This window comes from Myotis nattereri (assembly GCF_964212035.1).
Source record: "Myotis nattereri genome assembly, chromosome: 8".
Lineage (NCBI taxonomy): Eukaryota > Metazoa > Chordata > Mammalia > Chiroptera > Vespertilionidae > Myotis > Myotis nattereri.
The window spans coordinates 33195718-33216683 of NC_138083.1; the positions used below are offsets into that span (position 1 = coordinate 33195718).

At 52.3% G+C, this 20966-nt stretch overlaps 1 protein-coding gene and 1 pseudogene across 2 annotated transcripts; one reads left to right on the plus strand and one right to left on the minus strand.

Annotated features, from left to right (window-relative positions):
* Positions 1-6314: 6314 nt before the first annotated feature.
* TRIB3 (tribbles pseudokinase 3) lies at positions 6315-19712 on the minus strand. Its single transcript, XM_081097132.1, has 4 exons — positions 19446-19712; positions 15531-15821; positions 10338-10630; positions 6315-7634 (listed from the first exon to the last, which is right to left on the minus strand). Exons 2-4 carry the CDS (start codon positions 15819-15821, stop codon positions 7142-7144), a joined length of 1077 nt encoding a protein of 358 aa, XP_080953258.1. The 5' UTR covers positions 19446-19712; the 3' UTR covers positions 6315-7141.
* Positions 11428-12147, plus strand: LOC308523322 (large ribosomal subunit protein eL21-like; annotated as a pseudogene). The gene is made up of 2 exons: positions 11428-11672; positions 11915-12147. The product of its transcript is annotated as a large ribosomal subunit protein eL21-like (transcript).
* Positions 19713-20966: the final 1254 nt, after the last annotated feature.

Consider the following 20966-nt stretch of genomic DNA (forward strand, 5'->3'; position numbering starts at 1 on the left):
GGGGAGGGGTGGGGGAGGGGCGGGGATTGGGCTCAGCTCAGCCGAGCTGGTGGTGGGCAGACGTGATCCTTCGCCTTGTTGGCAGAAGAGGAAATGGAGGCTCCGCTACACCGGTTCTCAAACTTCTGGCCCTTTAAACAGTTCCTCATGTTGTGAACCAACCATAAAATTATCTTCGTTGCTACTTCATAACTGTAATGTTGCTACTGTGATGAATCGTCATGTAAATATCTGATATGCAGGGTGGTCTTAGGCGACCCCTGTGAAAGGGTCGATAGGCCGCCAGAGGGATCGAGACCCACAGGTTGAGAACCGCTGGTTTAAGACCTGCCCAAGGCCACAGTCGGATTTGAATGCGGGCCTGGCGGGCTCAGGAACCCACCCTTAGCCAGCCAGGCTCTGCCACCTCTCCGCGACCAACCCTCCGCCTTTTGTTGGGCCGCTCATGAAGTTTGCATTTGCTCACCACCAGCTGGACACCCTTTGCATCTGCTAGACAGCCTGTCCCTTCATTTTCCTTCCACCTTCATCCCGTAGATCAGTGGTTCTCAACCTTGGCTGCACATTAGAATCACCTGGGAATCTTTTTAAAATCCTGATTTCTGGGCCTCACCCTCCGGAAATTCTGTTTCTTTGTTACTAATGTTGTGGTCCCACCCCATAACAAAGAAACAGAATTTCCAGAGGATGAGGCCCAGAAATCAGGATTTTAAAAAGATTCCCAGGTGATTCTAATGTGCAGCCAAGGTTGAGAACCACTGACGTAGATCATCAGGTTACCTGTGGGCTCCACCCCCGGAAGAGATCCAGGATCTGTCACCTCTCACTTCGTCTCGCCCGTCCCGCTGTTCCTCCATTTCTCCTCTGGTGTTTCTCAACAGCCTCTCCATGGGGCTCCTTGCTTCTCCTCTTGGCCCCTACTCCATCTTCCACCCAGCTGTCAGAGGGTACTATTAGCATGTAAATCCAACTATGCCACTCCTCAAAGCAGTCCCAATAGTTCCCATCTCACTAAAAGTAAAAGCTTAGTAAAAGCCTGTGAAGTGCGTCCTCTCCTTTGACTTCTCCCACCTGGCTCACTGCATTCCAGCCCCACTGGCCTTCTAGGTTCCGGGACAAGGCAGACTACACACCCACCTCAGGGCCTTTGCGCTTCCCATAACCCAACTATCTTCATGGCTTAGTCTCTCCCTTCATTTTGGTCTTTACCCGAAAATCTTCCCTGTCCACTCTACCTGAAATTCATATACACACCTACATGTAGCATTTCATAGCCTCTTTCCTGGCTTCATTCCTCCCCCTTCCCGCCCCCTAAAGCATGTATCACTAGGTAACAGCATATTTTATTTATCTTGTTTATTTTGTCTGTTCCCCTCTTCTAGAGGGCAGGGACTTTTGACTGCTTTGCTCACTGCTGAGTTCCTGGTGCTTAAGGATCATATATTAACTAGAGGCCTGATGCATGAATTTTCGTGGACAGGTGGAGTCCCTCCGCCAGGCCAGCGATCAGGGAGGGCGATTGAGGCCATGGGGCCAGCTGGCAGGGTGGCGGGGGTAGGGGCCCTGGGAGGTTGGCTGGCCAGGGGGAGGGGCTGCAGGAGGTTGGCTGTGGGAGCACCCTGACCACCAGGGGGCAGCTCCTGCACTGAGCATCTGCCCCCTGGTGGTCAGTGTGTGTCATAGTGACCAGTCATTCTGGTTGCTTAGGCTTTTGTATAGATTGAATCACTTTCATCTGTGATCACTTTCCTTTTGCCTGAAATGTATTCTTTAAAACCGAGGTTCTCAACTAGACTATACTTTTGAATCACCTGGAGGAGCTTTAAAAAAATCCTAAAACCCCGCCCTAACCGGTTTGGCGCAGTGGATAGAGTGTCGGCCTGCAGACTGAAAGGTCCCAGGTTTGATTCCGGTCAAGGGCATGTACCTTGGTTGCAGGCACATCCCCAGTAGGAGGTGTGCAGGAGGCAGCTGATCGATGTTTCTAACTCTCTATCCCTCTCCCTTCCTCTCTGTAAAAAATCAATAAAATATATTTTTTTAAAAATCCTAAAACCCCACCACATCTCAGGTCAATTGCTTCAGAAACCCTGGGGGTAGGCCCAGGTGTCAGGAGTTTTTACCAATGTCGCTGTCTGGCGTTCCTAATGAGAAGCCAAGTTTAAGAACCACTGTTAAGGAGAGTCTTCTGGTGACCACGTTTCTTGGGTTTTGTTTGAAAATATTTATTTAGAACTCATGTCGTCATTGTTGTTGTTAATTCTCACCTGAGGATATATTTTTCCATTGATTTTTAGAGAGTGTGGAAAGGGGGGCAGACAAAGAGAGAGAAACATCAATGTGAGAGAGACACCTCGACTGGTTGCATCCTGCACATGCCCCAACCGGGGCAGGGGATCAAACCTGCAACCGAGTTATGTGGCCTTGACCCTTCAGTCTGCGGGCCAGCGCTCTAACCACTGAACAAGCCAGCTAAGGCTTGACCTCATTCTTGAGCGACGTTTTCACTGGGTATAGGATTCCAGCTGGCATTCCAGCACCTTGGAGATAGCACCCCGCTGTCTTCCAGCTTCCGTGGTTGCTATTGAGACATCATCACCTGTCAGTCTGACTGCTGTGAGTTTTTTTTAACAGTTTTATTGCGATGTAATTTATTTTTTTTTCTGCGATTTAATTTATATACCATAAGATCCACCTATCTAAAGTGTACAATTTAGCCGAACCGGTTTGGCTCAGTGGATAGAGCGTCGGCCTGCGGACGGAAGGGTCCCGGGTTCGATTCCGGTCAGGGGCATGTGCCTTGGTTGCGGGCACGTCCCCACTGTGGGGCGTACAGGAGGCAGCTGATCGATCTCCCTCATCGATGTTTCTGACTCTCTATCCCTCTCCCTTCTTCTCTGTAAAAAATCAATAAAATATATTTTTAAAAAAATAATAATAAATAAAGTGTACAATTTAATGGTTTTAAGTACATTTAAAAGTTGTGCAACCATCACCACAATCCAATTTTAGAACATTTTTATCACCCCTTAAAAAATATAAAAAACCCGGTACCCAATTGCAGACACTCCCCATCTGCCACCCTCCAGCCCACAGCACAAATCTACTTTTGGTCTCTATAGATTTTCCTATTCTGGACATTTTATATTAATTAAATCTTACCATACATGGTCCTTTGTGACTGCCCTTCTTTCACGTAGCATAATGTTTTTTTTGACGTTCATCCATGTTGTATGGCTATTTTTTTGAAAATAATCTGGTTTTCCTTTCTGATTCTTTTAAGATTTTATCTTTGCTCGTTTTGCATTTTCACTATGATGTATCTATGTGTGAAAACATATGGAGTCTCTTGAATCTGTGATTGATGTCTGATTTCTATCTCAGTAATGTCCTTTTTAGCCACATCTAATCTGCTGTTTAACCCATCTTTTGGATTTTTAATTTTGGTTATTGTGTCTTTTATTTTAGAAGATCTGTTAGGTTTTCAAATCTGTTATGTCACTTAATATAATCCCTGGTCATAGTATCAAGTTTGTTATTTATTGAAGCCCTGTTAGTAAACATTTTAGTTTTATAACTTGTGCACAATAATATGCTACCGGAACTCTGAGAGTCTGTTTCTGCTCGTTTGCACTCCTGTTGCCTTGTTTCTCCTGCTGACCCAGCTGGTGTATGAGTGTCATGTTCCCTGCAGCCCTGAGGTCACCTGCACAAATCTGTATTAGGGTAGATATATTCTTTCGGTTGTTCTGGTCTTAGCCTTGGCCCTTCAAGGGCAGACACCCTTCATCCCAGTGGGTAAACTCCAGTCATTCAAACCTGGGTTCAGTCCCACAGTTCACTATCTATGTGACTCTGGACAAGACACCCCCCCTCTCTGGGCCTGTTTTTCCCTTTGTACAATGATGATCATGATGGTCCCTCCCTCATAGGGTTGCTGTGAGGATCTGTATCAGTTATTGGTTGTTGATATGCAACAAATTGTCCCCAAACTTAGCAGCTTAAAACAACAGTTTCTATGGATTAAGAATTTGGGAGTCGTTTCTTATGTCATTTGACTAAAGGTCTCTCATGAGGTTGCAGTTAAGATTTTAGCTGAGGCCTCAGTCATCCAAAAGCTTGATTGGGGCTGGAGGATGAACTTTCAAGAAAGCCCACTCATATGTCTGGCTGGTGCTGGTCAGTGCAGGATGCCTACGTCCCTTACCACATGTACCTCTCCATGGGGTGACTTGAGTGTCCTAGTCACATGGCAGCTGGCCTTCCCCAGAGCAGATGATCTAGACATCAAGGCAGAAACCACAGTCTATTTTATAGCCTAACATAGAAAGTCATACTTCATCATTTCACAGTCTCCTATTAGTGACACTGGTCAGCCCAGCTCAGGGTGGGAGGGGACTACACAAGGGCATGGATACCAGGCCTCAGGGACCAAGGACAAGGCTGGCTATCACATGGCAAATGAGATAATGTATGTAAAGCACGTAAAACCATGCCTGGCATGTGGTATGTGCTCACAGTAAACATTAACCATTCCTAAGAAGTGTCCTGGCTTTGCCCTCGGCATGTAGGATCTACACCAGGGGTGGGCAAACTTTTTGACTCAAGGGCCACAATGGGTTCTTAAACTGGACCGGAGGGCCGGAACAAAAGCATGGATGGAGTGTTTGTGTGAACTAATATAAATTCAAAGTAAACATCATTACATAAAAGGGTACAGTCTTTTATTTCAATAGTTTTATTCATTTCAAACGGGCCGGATCCGGCACGTGGGCCGTAGTTTGCCCACGGCTGATCTACACAGTAACCACTTTCATTCAGTCATTCAGCAGCTGGGTGTCAGGCACTACTCTAGGAGCTGGGGACACAACTGCAAACAAAACACAGTATGAAACTAACACAAACTAACATCTAGAATGTTCTGCCAGGTGGTGCAGAGTGTTATGAACAACCACAAAGGCAGGGAAGGGGAGAGAATGATGAGAGGACGAAGGCTATAGGTCTTTCCCCATAAAGCTGGTGGCTCAGAATTTGACCTCTAATAAAGCCCTCCCACACCTGTGACCCCATCCTAGCCTCACAGGCAGGTAGAATTTATACCCATTTTACACCTGAGGGGTAGTCAAGCACACAGAAGGAGCGGAAATGAGCTCTGAGTCCCTAAGGAATCAGGATTTCTCCCACTACAGAGGTTCTCCAACTGGAATGCACAGCCATCATTGAGAGGCTGCTAGGAGGCGCGCGCGCGCACACACACACACACACCCCATCCCACCTCTGACTCACTAGGTCTGGGGAGAGTCCAAGGACCTGCATTTCTTTTTATTTTTAAAAATGTATTTTTATTTATTTCAGAGAGGAAGGGAGAGAGAGATAGAAACATCAATGACGAGAGAGAATCATTGATCAACTGTCTCCTGCTCACCCCGCACTGGGGATGATTGAGCCCCAAACCTGGCCATGTGCCCTGACCGGGAACTGAACCTTGACCTCCTAGTTTGTAATAGGTCGACTCTCAACCATTGAGCCACACCAGCCCAGCAAGTATCTGCATTTTTAAGCAAGCACCCCAGGGGGCACCCCAACCACATCTGAGAAACCCTGTTGTGTGGGCTTTGGTGAAGCAGGGCCAGGAAGGCCTGCTCTGACAAGTGCCAGAGGAGACTCCAGGCCCAGCCTCAAGGAAGGGAACAGACTGAGGCCCAGAGACACCGCTCAGCTCGACTCCAGGCACTGAGTTCTCAAGTAGGACAGACAGCGCCACCCTCCTTCCTCCTCGGGGCATAGATGTCCCTAATGTGACAGCAGGGACAACAGAGCAAAGAGGCAGAAAGAGACTGGGAGCCGTTCCTGCATCGGCCAGCCCTGAAACCACCCTCCTGTTGACGTCTTGCTTTGTGTGAAATACGTTTCCTTCTGCTTTAAGCTACTTTGACTCAGGGTTTCAGGTACTTGCAGCCAAAATTGACCCCAGGTGAGATCCATAGCCTCCAGAACAGTGGTTCTCAACCTTGGCTGCACATTAGAATCACCTGGGAATCTTTTTAAAATCCTGATTTCTGGGCCTCATCCTCCGGAAATTCTGTTTCTTTGTTATGGGGTGGGGCCACAACATTAGTAACAAAGAAACAGAATTTCCGGAGGATGAGGCCCAGAAACTAGGATTTTAAAAAGATCCCCAGGTGATTCTAATGTGCAGCCAAGGCTGAGAACCACTGCTCCCGAAGAAAGGGAGGGAGTGCAGAGGACTCGCCGTGGGGCTGGTTTGGGAAAACGGACGAGAGACCAGAAGAAACGCCTGGGAGAAATAAAAGTATTCCAGAACTCCTTTATTAGGCACAAGGTAAAAATATATACTCGAAGCATCCAAAACCTATAGTGCTGATGTGGGGCTCTGGACCCCAAGTGTCCCCAGAACTGGACTTAGGACTTTCCAGGAGGCCAGGGGCAGACCCCACCTAATCCTGTCCCCCAACTCCAGTCAGCGGCTCAGGTCACGGCTGCTGAGGCGGACAGGCCTGGACCCTCATTCCCAACCGCTCCTTGAGCTGGATGAGGACCCACCTCACAGTTTGGACTCTTGATCTTCCAGCCCAGACCCTTGGCTCAGGCCTGGACAGAGGATCCTCTGACCAAGAGGACGCAGCTGCTGGGGCGGAATTTGCAGCAGGGCCTGGGCTCTGGGCCTCAGGTGCAGGGGAGAGGCCTGAAGGCTTTGGCACAGGACGCTACCCTTTCTCAGAGGTGCAACGTACGAAGGCAGCTGGGTGGGTTGTGAAAGGGACTGTCCGGAACAGCAGGGGGGGGTGCCAGCACGAGTGGACGCCGCCACCTGCACTGGTTGTACCCAGCCCAGTGCAGACACTGGCCTGTGGGGATGGCACAGGACTGACAGCCCTGTGAGCAGGAGTTCTGTCTCTGTTCACAGCTGTGTTCTCAGCACCTGGGACAAGGCATACGGTGAGCTCCCAACAGGTGTGTGAACCACACAGGCGTGCCTGCAGCACCCTTCAACATGCCTCCTCTTTTCTCCCTCCTACAAGGCACTTAGGGTTTATCTCGGGTCAAAGAGGCAGGAGAGAGCTTGGGGACGCCCCCAACTCAATCCACAGTTCACAGCTGAGAGTCAGGTAGGGTAGTCCTAGCCATATAGGCCTACTTCCCTTTCTCCCTCCTCTGCCTCAACTTCCTCCAGCCCTGGCCCTTCGGGGACCACCTGGTCAGCCTCCCAGAGGTGGGCTCGGGATGGGACTGAGGGGGTCAGGTTCTCTCGCAGCCAGGGGTGCAGCAGGATCCCCGAGGCTGTGAGACGCTCAGCTGGCTCCCGGCGGAGCAGGCAGCGGACCAGGCAGCGGGCCGGGGCGGAGAGGCCCCGGGGCAGGGCGTAGGTCCCCCTGCGGATCTTGCCAAAAAGCAGGGCAGGCTCCGAGTCCTGGAAGGGGTAGTGGCCGGCCAGCATGGTGAAGAGCGCCACGCCCAGGCTCCAGACGTCCGCCGCCTTGCCCGAGTAGGATGCCCGCGAGCTGAGGATCTCGGGTCCCACATAGGCTGGGCACGCGTGCTTGTCCCACAGGGAGTCGTCCGGCCCCGTCAGCACGCAGGCGTCCTCCAGGTTCTCCAGCACCAGCTTGGTCCTGTGGCAGGGAGAGGGCAGCGGGTCAGCCCCTGCTGGAACCCCCACGCCCCCACCCCACCCGACTCAACGGTCTCAGGTTTGATTCCGGTCAAGAACACATGCCCAAGTTTTGGGCTCGATCCCCAGTAGGAGGCGTGCAGGAGGTAACCGATCAATCATTCTCATCATTGATGTTTCTATCTCTTTCCCTCTCCCTTCCTCTCTGAAATCAAATATATATATATATATATATATATATATATATATATATATAAATTTTTTTCCTTTTTTTTTTTTTCCTTAAGTAGAATCAGGATTTGAGCTCAGGTTTGTCTGACTCCCTGCCCTTCTCCTACCAACAGTGTTTCTCTAGCTATTTCCTTGAAAAAAGAAAGAAGCACTTTCTCACCTCTGGGAGATCTGGGGGTGTTGTACCCACCCCTAAGCTCAAATTGATTTGAAGTTGTGCATTAGCTTAAAAATTTTACATTCCACTTCTTATTAAAGGCATTTTAAAATATTAAAATGGGTTTTGGGCTCGATCCCCAGTAGGGGGCGTGCAGGAGGCAGCCGAACAAGGATATACATTTTTAGTATAAACTGTAGGAGGAACTAGAAAATCACCCTTAGACAAACATCACAGTGTAACTGCTACACTCGCTACAGGGAAGGTAGATGGCTGCTAAAAGTAGTGGGTGAAACTCTGAGGAGAAACACATAATTTCAAAGCACCTTGAGGTACTTATTAATGACGAGGTATTACTCAAGGCGTTTGTTAATTACAAAGGGTAAAATGGGAACTTGGCAGACACCACCCTAACCAATGATCGATGTTAATATCACCATCATGCACTTCCTGATATCATGCACTGAGAAGGACCTATCACTTTTTTTATCCTCACCTGAGGATATGCTTATTGATTTTACAGAGAAAAGAAGGAAGGGGGACGGGGGTGGGGGAGAGGAAGGGAGAGAGAGAAACATCGATCAGGGATCAAACCCGAAACCTAGGTTTTTGTGCCCTGACCAAAAATCGAACTCGTAACCTTTTGGTGTATGGGACGACGCTCCAGCCAACTGAACCACCCCGCCAGGGCTTCTGTGGTATTCATGCCAAAGATGTAGCACCGCCGAAACCGGTTTGGCTCAGTGGATAGAGCGTCGGCCTGCGGACTGAAAGGTCCCAGGTTCGATTCCGGTCAAGGGCATGTACCTGGGTTGCGGGCACATCCCCAGTAGGAGATGTGCAGGAGGCGGCTGATCGATGTTTCTCTCTCATCGATGTTTCTAACTCTATCTCTCTCCCTTCCTCTCTGTAAAAAATCAATAAAATATATTTAAAAAAAAAAAAAAAAAAGATGTAGCACCTCAACTTAACCGCGAGAAAAACGCCAGCTGAACTCTAATGGAGGGGTGTGCTACACAATGACTGACTGGTTCTCTTCAAAAGTATCCAGGTCAAGAAAGAACAGAAAAGCCGGAGGATCCGTCAGCCTGGAGGGCACGGAGGAGGCCTGACTGGCGAAGGCAGGGTGGGGCCGGAATGGAATCCCGGACACAAGGGCATAGGGGGACACGGGGGAAACCTGTGGTTTAGTTAGTAGTACGAAGCCAAGGTTAATGTTTTGGCTTTGGTAGTTATACTATGGTCAGGTAAGATATTTTAACTTCAGAGGAAATGGTGAAGAAAACATGGGACCTCTTTGAACTGTTTTTGCAACTTTTCTGAAAGTCTAAAAGTATTTGAAAATGAAGTTTTTAAAAAATCCACTGGGGTCACCCTCCTCCCAAAAATATCTTGAAATGAAATCTATGTTCTAATGGGTGTGCATGTGCACCTGTGGCTGGGTGAGCTCACACCCTGCATACTCCCAGGATCTGGGGTGGGGTCAGGGTGCCAGGTCCCTTTCTGGCCCCCCTCCAAAAATCCCTGATTGTCAGTTTTAGAGGAAAAGGCTCCTGTGCGGGAAGCTCAGGGTGCATTTTGGCTGTGGCCCTGAGCTGGGTGTGACCCTGAAATCCTGGCGACATCTTGACAATCCAGCCTTTCCCCTACCACTCGGGAAACGGAGGTCGGGAGACACTGGGCCACCCAGCCAGGCCTCCCACCTCTCATGCTCAGAGGGAGCTAGGGCCCTGGCTCTGGAGTCACATCCGGGTTCAGATCCCAGCTTGGTATTTATTCAGCTGTCGGTCTTGGGCTACTGACCTCGCTGGGTCTCGGTTTCCTCGCCTGCCGTACGGGGACAGTCACAGTGGCCACCTCCTATCTACCAGGATCCAGGCCACGTCAGGCAGAGCAGCGATGCTCTTCATCACTGTCGCCACTATCACAAAGGCGGCGCTGCCCTGGCCGGTTGGACGCAGTGGGTAGAGCATCGGCCCACAGACTGAGGAGTCCAGGGTTCAGTTCTGGTCAAGGGCCCTGGTTGGGGCGCGTGCGGGAGGCAGCCAGTTGACGTGTTTCTCTCACATCGATGTTCCTCTCTCTCCGTCTCTCCCCTCCACTGTCTCTAAAAATTGATGGGAAAATATGAGGATTAACCGCAAAGGCAGCGCTCCACCCCAAGGGGCTTCCCACAGGACTGGGTCCCCTTCTCCCCCGGACCGGGCAGTGGTGCTGTCCAGGCTTCTGCACAGGCTGTGTCGGCTACTTGGCCTTCCTGCGCTTGGCTCCCCGTTAGGGCCCACCTCCTGGCGGCTCCTCCGCTGCCACACTCACCTCTCACCGTCGGTGAAGACGAAGCGTCGCAGCTTGAGGTCTCGCAGGACCAGCCCGTGCTGGTGACAGTGCGCCACGGCGGCGGCCATCTGGCAAAAGAGCCTGGCGGCCTCGGGCTCGGGCAGGCGGCGGCGGCGGCGCACCAGGCTGTGCATGTCCCCACGGGGCCGCGGGAAGAGGGCGTAAAGGTGGCGTGGGCCGGCCAGGACCTCCGCGGGCCGCGCCACGTGCTTGTGGGCAGGCAGCCGCGAGTAGGGCTCTAGCACCTTCAGGCTCTCGCAGACTGGGTACACCTGTGGGCGGAGCATGGCATGAGCACAGGGGGTACCGCGTGGAGCCCAGGCTGACCTTGGAAACAGTCACCTGTCCCTTACATACTACTGGGTGCCAGGCAGGGTGCCAGCGCTCCTGCAGCAAGACACTCAACCCTGAGAAAGCCAAGAGGCCACACAGCCAAGCGTTCTTAACTGCCACCTTATATGTTCTCAAACCTAAGCGAACTGAAAAAATAACAGAGCCCCGCCAGTGTTGCTCAGTGGTTGAGCGTCAGCCTATGAACCAGGAAGTCATGGTTCGATTCCTGGCGATGGCACATGCCCAGGTTGCAGGTTTAATCCCCATGCAGGAGACATGCAGGAGGCAGTCGATCAATGATTCTCTCTCATCATTGATGTTTCTCTCTCCTTCTCCCTTCCTCTCCGAAATCAATAAAAAATATTTTTTTAACAAGAAAAGCAAAAGAATAGGTAACCCAAACAAAAATAAGCCAGAAAGCAGGGAAATCCAAAAGAGCAGATGATGGAGTAGTAGCTTTATGCCCATTATCATCGTCCTCAGAGCTTCCATTCTCTAGAATTCACACCGCCCACCCTTTCTTGCATTCCTACCTGTGCCAGCCACTGGGCATCTAACTTGACTCACAGCCATGGTCCCTGCCCTCCTGGTGCCCATCCAATACAGGATGCAGTAAATAGGCCCCAGAGCGACATATTTATGCACACTAAGCAATCAACGCAATTCTGATAAGTGTTGCAAAGGAACCAAGAAAGGTGCTGGGAGCGGAACCGCCATCTTCCAGTAACTCGCCAAAATGACTGACACAGAGGGAAAGAGGAGAGGCACCCACTATATGTTCTCTAGGCCTTTTAGGAAACATGGGGTTGTTCCTTTGGCCACATGCGAATCTGTAAGAAAGGTGATACTGTGGACATCAAGGGAATGGGCACTGTTCAAGAAGGAACACCCCAAAAATGTCACCATGGCAAAACTGGAAGAGTCTACAGGGTCCCCCAGCATGCAATGGGCATTGTTGTGAACAAGCAAGTTAAGGGCAAGGTTCTTTCTTATTTTTTTTTTAATATATTTTCATTGATTTTTTACAGAGAGGAAGGGGAAGGGATAGAGAGTTAGAAACATCCATGAGAGAGAAACATCGATCAGCTGCCTCCTGCACACCCCCTACTGGGGATGTGCCCACAACCAAGGTACATGCCCTTGACCGGAATCGAACCTGCGACCCTTCAGTCCGCAGGCCGACGCTCCCTCCACTGAGCCAAACCGGTTAGGGCTAGGGCAAGATTCTTGCCAAGAGAATTAATGTACGTATTGAGCATATTAAGCACTCTAAGAGCCGAGATAGCTTCCTGAAACATGTGAAGGGAAATGATCAGAAAAAGAAGGAAGCCAAAGAGAAAGGTACCTGGGTTCACCTGAAGCGTCAGCCTGCTCCACCCAGAGAAGAACAATTTGTGAGAACCAATGGAAGGAGCCTGAGCTGCTGGAACCCATTCCCTATGAAATCATGGCATGATAAGTGGGAAAAAATAAAAAAGACTTCTGTGCTGATAAAAAAAAAAAAAGAAAGAAAAAAAAGAAAGGTGCTGGGATACAGAATAACTTAGAAGGGGGCACCTCTATTAGAAAGTGTGGGCCGAAACCGGTTTGGCTCAGTGGATAGAGCATCGGCCTGCGGACTGAGAGGTCCCGGGTTCGATTCCGGTCAAGGGCATGTGCCTGGGTTGCGGGCACATCCCCAGTGGGAGATGTGCAGGAGGCAGCTGATCAATGTTTCTCTCTCATCGATGTTTCTAACTTTCTATCTCTCTCCCTTCCTCTCTGTAAAAAATCAATAAAATATATTAAAAAAAAAAAAAGTGTGGTCCTAAATGGACTCTGAGGAAGTGACCTGAATGATTCAGAAATGCCCATGGGATATGTTTTCCAGATTTGTGGGGGGAGGGGGGGCGGCGGGGGGCGAGGGGAGGGGAGTCCAGACAGTGCAAAGGCCCTGAGGCAAAAATGAGCTAGATCAGCTCTAGGAACACAACCAAAGGTCAGGGCGGCTGGAATCGGGTGGGTGGGGAGGCAGGGGAGGGGAGGGAAGCATTCGGTGAGAGCAGCTCAGCTTGTTGGCTGTAAGGACATGAGATGGAAGCCTCCGACGTTCAGAGAAGAAGGTGACTTGTTGGAAGTTACACAGCCGGTCAGCGGCCAAGCTGGTGCACTCCCTTTGGTTCGCCTGGCTTTAATCCCTTTGCCTGTTATTTTAACTAAGCCACACAGAAAGTAAAAGTGAAGTACACACATATTTAATCCGCCAGGAATACAATGCAAGCATATGCCTTAAAAAATAAAGTTGAGGGGCATGGAGGAAATAACCCACAGAGACTTTTTTTAAAAGTTGGGGGGAGCACATCCCTGCCTCTGTGCATTTGCACTTGCCTTTCCGCCGCCAGATGCTCTTCCCTAAAGCTGCTCATGGGGCCGGCTACCCCGGGGCCAGCTCCCCCAACGCACACAAGTCACTACTCAGATGTCACCTCCTCGAAGAGGTCTTCCCAGACGTCCCTACCTAAAATCACCTGCACCTGCTACCCTCCCGGTTCCCCTCTGCCAGCCCCATAGCACCTAGGGTCACCTGACATACATTACTCGCATTTCCTTCTTCACTGTCCAAGCCCCACACTAGAACCTCTGCTGGATGAAACCTCAGCAGAACTTGGTCTGTTTTTGAACTACAGCATGGTGCTCGCAGGTGCTCACTGGTTTGTTCAATTAATGAATTAGGCCACAATCTACAAAGGCAGGTTGTTGGTCTTTCTACAATCTACACCCTGACCAAAGGACCCTAGACATGTGGGATTGACAGGATACCGTCAATGACAGGTCAGTCCTCACAGTTCCTGCTGGTGTGGGGACAAGCAATCCCTGCAGACTCCCCTAGATGTTTCTAAATAATTGGGGCCGTATGAAAGCGCGCGGCTCTGGTTCCAGCTCGCTTTAGTCACTCCCCTCAGCATGGGCTTCCTCCCCAGTGGGAACAGGAAAGAACCCTGATGCTGCAGGAAGGGGACCCAGAGTTCAGGGGCCCCTTAGAGTATCTGGGGCAGAGCACCGGGGAGTGGCACCAGGCAGCTCAGAGCCCTGATAAAACTGATGATGGACCACTTGTCCAGATCTGTCCCCCTGTCCACTGCACCCCCATCAGCAGGAGCTGGAGCCAGGTGCTGCTGCTGCTCCCAGTTGGAGGCTTAGGTCCTTTTGCTTCTTGTTCATTCCCAAGGGGACCCAGGCCCCCTCTATCCCTCCCTTATGTGCCTGGGTCTCCCCTATCTTCCATACCCCTGTCCACCGGGAGCAAATCTGCTCCGCTTGTGTCCGAACCACTTGTCCCAGCATGGACTCTGGGCTCAGCCTGCCGGGGCCCAATCTCAGCTCTGACACCTCCTGGCTCTGGGATGTGGCAAGTAACCGCATCCTTTTGAGCCCCGGTGTCCTTTATCTATAAATGGGCCCAATAACAGTACCTACCTCATAGACTGTGTGAAGATTAGAAGAAATTACGCACACTAAGCAATCAACACAGCCCCTGGTGCACAGTAAACACCCATTTTAGACTTCCTCATCTCTCTTTGGGCTGTGACCTGCCAATGTCTTGTGTGGGCCTGACCCTCGTGGGGCCTTGGTCCTGCCTGGTTCCTGATTTCGGCCTAGAACCCTGGACCTTGCCCTAGGAAGCCAGGCCCAATGTTATGTGGGTTCGTGCATGACCCTTCTCCTCTCTTGACCTCAGTCTGTATCTGTAAAATGGCCATAGGTTAGGTCCCATGGCCTCCAGGATCCCAGGAGCTCTGATGCCTACTCTATCTCATCCTTCTCTTGTGCAAATGTCTTCCATGGCTTCCCACAGGAGGTCCTTTCTAGTGCGGTCATGCCCAGTGGCTGCCAGCCTATCTCCTGCCCCTGGCTGCACACCCTCTCCACTCGGCCATGGTGAAGTCCTGTTAACTCCCTGAAGCGCCATGCTCTCCCTCCTCTAGGCCTCTCTGCAGAGCTGTTTCCCTGCCCGGACCTCCCTTTTCCCGCTTCTCCCTAGCTAACTCCTCGGTCTTTTCTGACACCCCTTTGTGTGGGGCGCGGCCAGAGTGTTTTGGACAGGTTCAAGCCTTGGACTACTGAGGGGGCACAGTCCTCTCATGGCCACGTGCAAGTCCCAGAGTGGAGGGCAGAGCCCTCCCAGCACAATTAGCCAACAACTGTAGCTGTAAGCCTGAACCTGTGATCCGGACACGTGGCCCCACGTGCCTGAGTGATAGAGTTCAGGTGCACGTAGTGGAGTGGGAGTGAAACCCACAAGAATGTTGTAAACAACTTGGTCACGCCCTTACTCTGCCTCGTGGCATCTGCTATAAAATAAAGACACGGCTTGTGGGCGTGGTCACTGTCTCTCTCCATCAGAGGGGCAGTGTTCCACCAAGACCCAGCTTTCATTCTCTGGTCTGTCTTTTCTAAGCCTTTCACCACCCCCACTCAGGGTCACTGAACCAGGCTGAGCTGGCATGGCACATAAGGCGCCCTGGGGCTGAGTATGCCATGGCCATGCCGGCTCCCCACACCCTTGAATACATTAGAGGCTTTTCCCCTCTGCTGTCATGGTCCGTAAGCTCCACCCCTGCCACCTGTATCCATTATGGGGACCTAAGCTATGAATTCCCCAGGGCTGGGACCATCTGGTTTACTTCTCTGGTCACAGTCCAACCTGGGGCTTGACAGAGAGTTGGGGGGCTCACTGGCTGCTCCCAATAAACACAGGACGAAATGCATACATGAATCCCTCAGGCCTGACAGTCCTCTGCAGCCAAGGCTCTTTCCAGGCCCCTGTGATGCTGGAGGAGGGCCCCTAGGGGCACTTACCTGGCAGGTGTATTCGGTGCCTGTGGGGCAGTGCAGGGCCCGGTAGGCCCGGCCACCCTCCTCCGGTTCCAGGAGGACATAGGGCCCAAGCCGGGAGGCAGTGGTCACAGCAGGGGCACGGACTGGAGCAGGGGGTGGGCTCAGGGGCAGAGGGCAGGGGGGCAGCCTGGGCTGAGGTCCACTTCGAGCTTGCTTCTGGGCGGGACACTCCGTGTCTAGGTCATCATCCAACTTCAACTTCTTCTTCCCGGAGGGACTACCCGTAGGAGCTGCCAGAGGAGTGGCTCGCATCTAGAAAGAAGGAGAGAAAGGCACCAAAGTGAGGCTGCCTGGGGCTCCTCTCTCCCCCTGATGGGAGGGCACACTGGCACAACTCACACAGAGGGTGACTTGGCAGTGTGCACCCTTGACTGGGTGCCTCACTTCTGGGATTTATCCTCCAATTAAAATACCCCAAAATTAGCCTTAGCTGGTTTGGCTCAGTGGATAGAGCACCGGCCTGCAGACTGAAGAGTCCCAGGTTTGAACTCCAGTCAAGGGCACATGCCTGGGTTGTGGGCTCAGTCCCCAGTGTGGGGTGTGCAGGAGGCAGCCAATCAATGATTCTCTCTCATTTTTGATGTTTGTATCTCTCTCACCCTCTCTCTTCCTCTCTGAAATCAATAAAAATATATTTTTAAAAATACCCCCAAATTAAATATGTAAATTAATCAGAGCCTTGTGTCTAAGAGCAAAAGACAGGAAACACCCCCAAATGTCCAGTAGTAGGGGGCTGGTTAAAACATCGTGACACAGCCACAGTGAAATACTATACCGTTCGGAAAAGGGGCCAGGAAACTCTCCATACTAAGGTAATGAGACAAGTACAAGGCTATTCCTGTAGCCCATGTAATAGAGACAATCATTAGGGTCCTGATTACATAAGTTATATGTCATTGATACATGGAACAATTGTACCCATTTAAATGATTGAGGCAACTCTTTATTGCTAATTGAAAAGGTCTCCTAAGTGATTTATTAAGTGAAACACAAAAGTAAAGTGGAAAGATGGATTTGGTAGTTAATGAGAGGAAGAAAGAGAGACTTTGCATGGTATCTATTGAGTATTATAGGGTAGGCAGCTGGCACCCATGAGAGGGAGAAAGGGGTGGGAGGCATGGGGAAGGAGGGAGGAAGAATGATGAATGGATGAGGTAGGTACATATGACTGAATACTCTGGAATGGATATACTGTCACGTGAACAAAGCGAGCTGCTGAACAATACACCTAAGATGACCTCATTTATGTAAAAACCTAGCAGCATATACTACGATGTCTCTCCATGTTGACACAGTGATAGCGGTGGAAATGCACAGGGAAAAGTCTGGAAGGACCCAGGTTTAACTGGCTGCACAGCAGCTCCTGGCCTCCTGGGAAACTTCTAGAAGAGGAAGGGATTTGGTCAGGAGGCAAGTGAATTTTTTATTTCAATATTTTAAAATAAACATTCTACGTTCATTTATTGCTTGAGTATTTCAAAACTGATGAGTGGATTTCTTTTTTTCAATTGTGAACTTTATGACTGCCTGATGGCCCGAGGGCTACCAGAATCACAGCGTCCACACACAGAGCTCACCCGCTGTCAGCTCAGTTTCATCATGAGGTGAGAAGTGAGACAGGGCGGAAAGGTCTCTCACAGGCCCCGAGTTCATTCATTCGAAGGTAGAGGAAGTCACCAGCCTTGCAGCTGTGTTGCTGTGTGCGGGGGGGTGGAGGAACAGGCAATGGCATGTCAGGCAGATAGGTTCTCTCTAGAACCCATCTCCCCACCCATTCAGAGTCCAGATGTGGGACAAGGAGGCCCAGGTATAAGGTGTGAGAGGAAGAGAGACTTCGGCCTGATTAAAGACCTTCCCAACAGTTTGAGGCATGATTCATGGGGAAACATCACTCAGAGTCAATTCTCAGACTGACACCCACCCTCCAATCATGCTACTCGCTGGTGCATGGGCCGCCTTGGGAGGGAGGGAGGGAGGGAGGGAGGGAGGGAGGGAGCCCCCACCTTGAGTAAAAGGCCGTAATCCTGTCTTGGTAAGAATGCAGCTGGGGGTGGCACTCATCAAATATTCCCGGACCCTTCCCGGCTGGGTAGCCCTGGGCAAGGTCTTCAACCTTCCTGCACCTCAGTTGCCTCACAGACTGCAAGGCTCATGGGATTTTTGTGGGAAGAAATTAAAACACAAATAGGGTAGTATGGCCCTGTTACACGATAGGTATCAGGAAGTAGTCACTACTGTAGTATTATTATTATTATTATTATTATTACTATTATTCATAGATGAAGATGGCTTAAGTACTACCTTGGGGGCCTCAGAAATCTCCCTAGGGATGAGGCTAGGACGACACTCCTTACTTCACAGGTTTTTCTGAGTCAAGCAAGGTGATCCCTGGCTGTGTAGATGCTTGTGCCTGGGACTCAGAGACACGGGGAGTGTTCTCCAGGGGCTGTATCAGCACCCCAGGCTTATTGGGCCCTATCCATGCCTCAGAGCCCGGTGGGGTGGTATCTGAGTCTATAGACGAACAAGGGAATTGGCAGGCAACACTGAGGGACCTCCACTGTAGGGTGGGGCAGCACCTAATCCCTGACAGCCCGGGTGGGGGAAAAGGGCAGGTCACACCAAACACACACTTAAACATCAGGGCAGACAGGTGTGGCCGTGCCCCTCAAAAACACACTTTGTCCGAGCCAGCCAGCCCAGACACACATCCACAGCAGAGAGGGGCACACACAGGCTTAGGTGACACAGTCTCCCTCCACGGGCAAGCGCACACGTACACTCACACAGAGCTCTCCCACCGATCGCATTCACGTCCGCACGACGGATACCAACAAGCCACACACAGTCCGACATCCCCGCCCCGGCCCTCCCACCCCCAGGTCTGGCTGGAGGCAGGCCCTGGCCTCGCCCAGCCGGCAGCCAGGCTCCTCCCTTGGGAGCGGAAGCGGAGGCTCGGGTGTCCCGGGACAGAAGGTTCATCGGCAACCGAGAGGCCGCGCGGAGACCTGGAAGGGATGAGGCCAAGGGAGGAGGCTGGGCCCCTGGGTTGGGGGAAGGGGCGCACCTCGCCTCCCCGTCCCAGCCTGTAGGTACAATGCACACCTTCTGCAGGAGCAAAGCACACGCGAGCACATGCAGCGTGCGAACCCGGAGCCGCACCGGAGACCTGTGGCGGCCGCCCCGCACCCACCCGGGTCCCGGTCCGCGCGCGGCATCCGCGCTCTCACGGGCCCTCCACGGGTCCCCTGCCCTCGAGGCGCCCAGCCCTGCCCAGCCGTGTCCCCCGCACAGCCAGCACCTGCCACCAGGTGCTCGGCCATCCTCGCAGCTCGCACCGTCCATGGAGACACAGAGCCCCGAGACACATCCCCACGCAGACCCCACAGACACCCCCACAGTGACAGACCCTGCACACAGTCCTCCGGTCCCCCCAGGCCCCCCACAGTCCTTTACACACGACCGCCCGCACCAAACCACACGACTCTCACGCCCCACATCACCCAACACACACAGCCCACACCTCTCGGGGCGCCACCCCGACAGCTCAGTGCCCGGCCCCCTCCGCCCCGGGACACAGTTGACACCCGGGCGACCCCAAGCCCGGCGGGGCCGCGTTACCGGAGACCCGGCGGGAACGCACGGCCCAGGTCGACCCCCACCTCCGACGGCGGGTTTGTTAAACGGTGTGTGTGTGTGTGTGTGTGTGTGTGTGTGTGTTCGCGCGCGCCCGTGTAGGGGTTCGCGCGCGTGGGGGTGCGCGCGTGGGGGTGCTCGTGCGCGCGTGTGTGTAACATGCGGCGGCCCGGAGGCTCCCGGGCCGCCCTCCAACCGGTGGCCCCTCCAACCTACCCGCCCCTGGCCCTGCGCCGGTACCTTGTCCTCGTGCAGCACAGGAGCCCGCGCTCAGAGCCTCTGAGCCCCGCTGCGGCCGAGCTCGGGGTCCGTGGGAGCTCTGGCCTCGACCCCCCACGGCCTCACGGGTGCGGAGCCGCCGCCGCTTCCGACGCAAGTTTCTCGGGGACACGGGGCGCCCAGGCTCCGGCTCTGGCCCGGGTGATGCAAACCTGAGCTAATCAGCCGCCGCCTGATGCGCTCCGGCCGGGTATTGCACCATCCCCGGCGCTCCGCCCCTCGGGGTCGTGCCCGAGCGCGCCCCGCCCCGGCCACACCCTCACCCGCCAGGGCACCTCGCCTCTCGGGCCCTCTAGGGGTGTCTCGCCGCCGGCCCTTTCCCTTCCCGCCCCGCGCCCCAAGTTTGAGTGTAGACACCAGCCACGGATTCTCCCTATCATCTGGGAAAACGCATTCTGCTTTTCTGAGCCTCAGTTTCCCCCTCTGTGAAATGGGAGAAAATGTCTTTCCTTCTCAGGATGGTGCTGAGGAGAAAACGAGCAAACCGTGATAGCGTCGCGGGCGCTTCCCGTGTAGCAGGCACGTTCCCACCGTTGCATTCTTTTTTCTTTTTTTTTTAAATATATTTTATTGATTTTTTACAGAGAGGAAGGGAGAGAGATAGAGAGTTAGAAACATCGATGAGAGAGAAACATCGATCAGCTGCCTCCTGCACATCTCCTACTGGGGATGTGCCCGCAACCCAGGCACATGCCCTTGACCGGAATCGAACCTGGGACCTTTCAGCCTGCAGGCCGACGCTCTATCCACTGAGCAAAACCGGTTTTGGCGCCACCGTTGCATTCTTAAACCTTTGGAGAACCCGTGGCAGCAGGAAGCTCGAGTATTCCCACTTGTACTAAGGTGCAGCTCGAGGCTCAGCTGTGGAAAAGCAGCCCAAGAACTTGCAAAAACCAGACTTACAGGAGCTGATTCGGGCTCAGAAGGGCCAGTGTAGTGCCCTGGGGAGGCCTGCTGTTGGGTGGGCTTCGCAGCATTCATTTGCTAAGAGCAGTGCAGCCCAGTGGTTAAGAGCAAGCACCCGAAAACCAGCCTGCCTAAGAGTGCACCTCACCTCTGCCCAGACCCACTGTGCTGCGTCCGGAAAGCGCTTTAAAACCCTGCTGCAGCCTTGGGAGCTGTGGCTCCACTGGTTGGCTGGGCGTGGCCCGTGCATTTTAAGATTACCGGTTAGATTCCCAATCAGGGCACAGGCCTTGGTTGCACGCTCTATCGCCAGTAGGGGGCGTGCAGGAGGCAGCCAATCCATGTTTCTCTCTCTCTCTCTCTCTCTCTCTCTCTCTCTCTCTCTCTCTCTCTCTCTCTCCCCCCCTCCCCCTCCCCGTGTGTGTGTGTGTGTGTGTGTGTGTGTGTGTGTTTCAATTTCCTATTCTTTGAAATGGGCTTATAAATAGCACAGCACTCACTTTGCAGGATTGTTGCTTGAATTAAATTAATACATGTGAAATGCTTAGAAGAGTGGATGGTACATTGTAGGTGCTC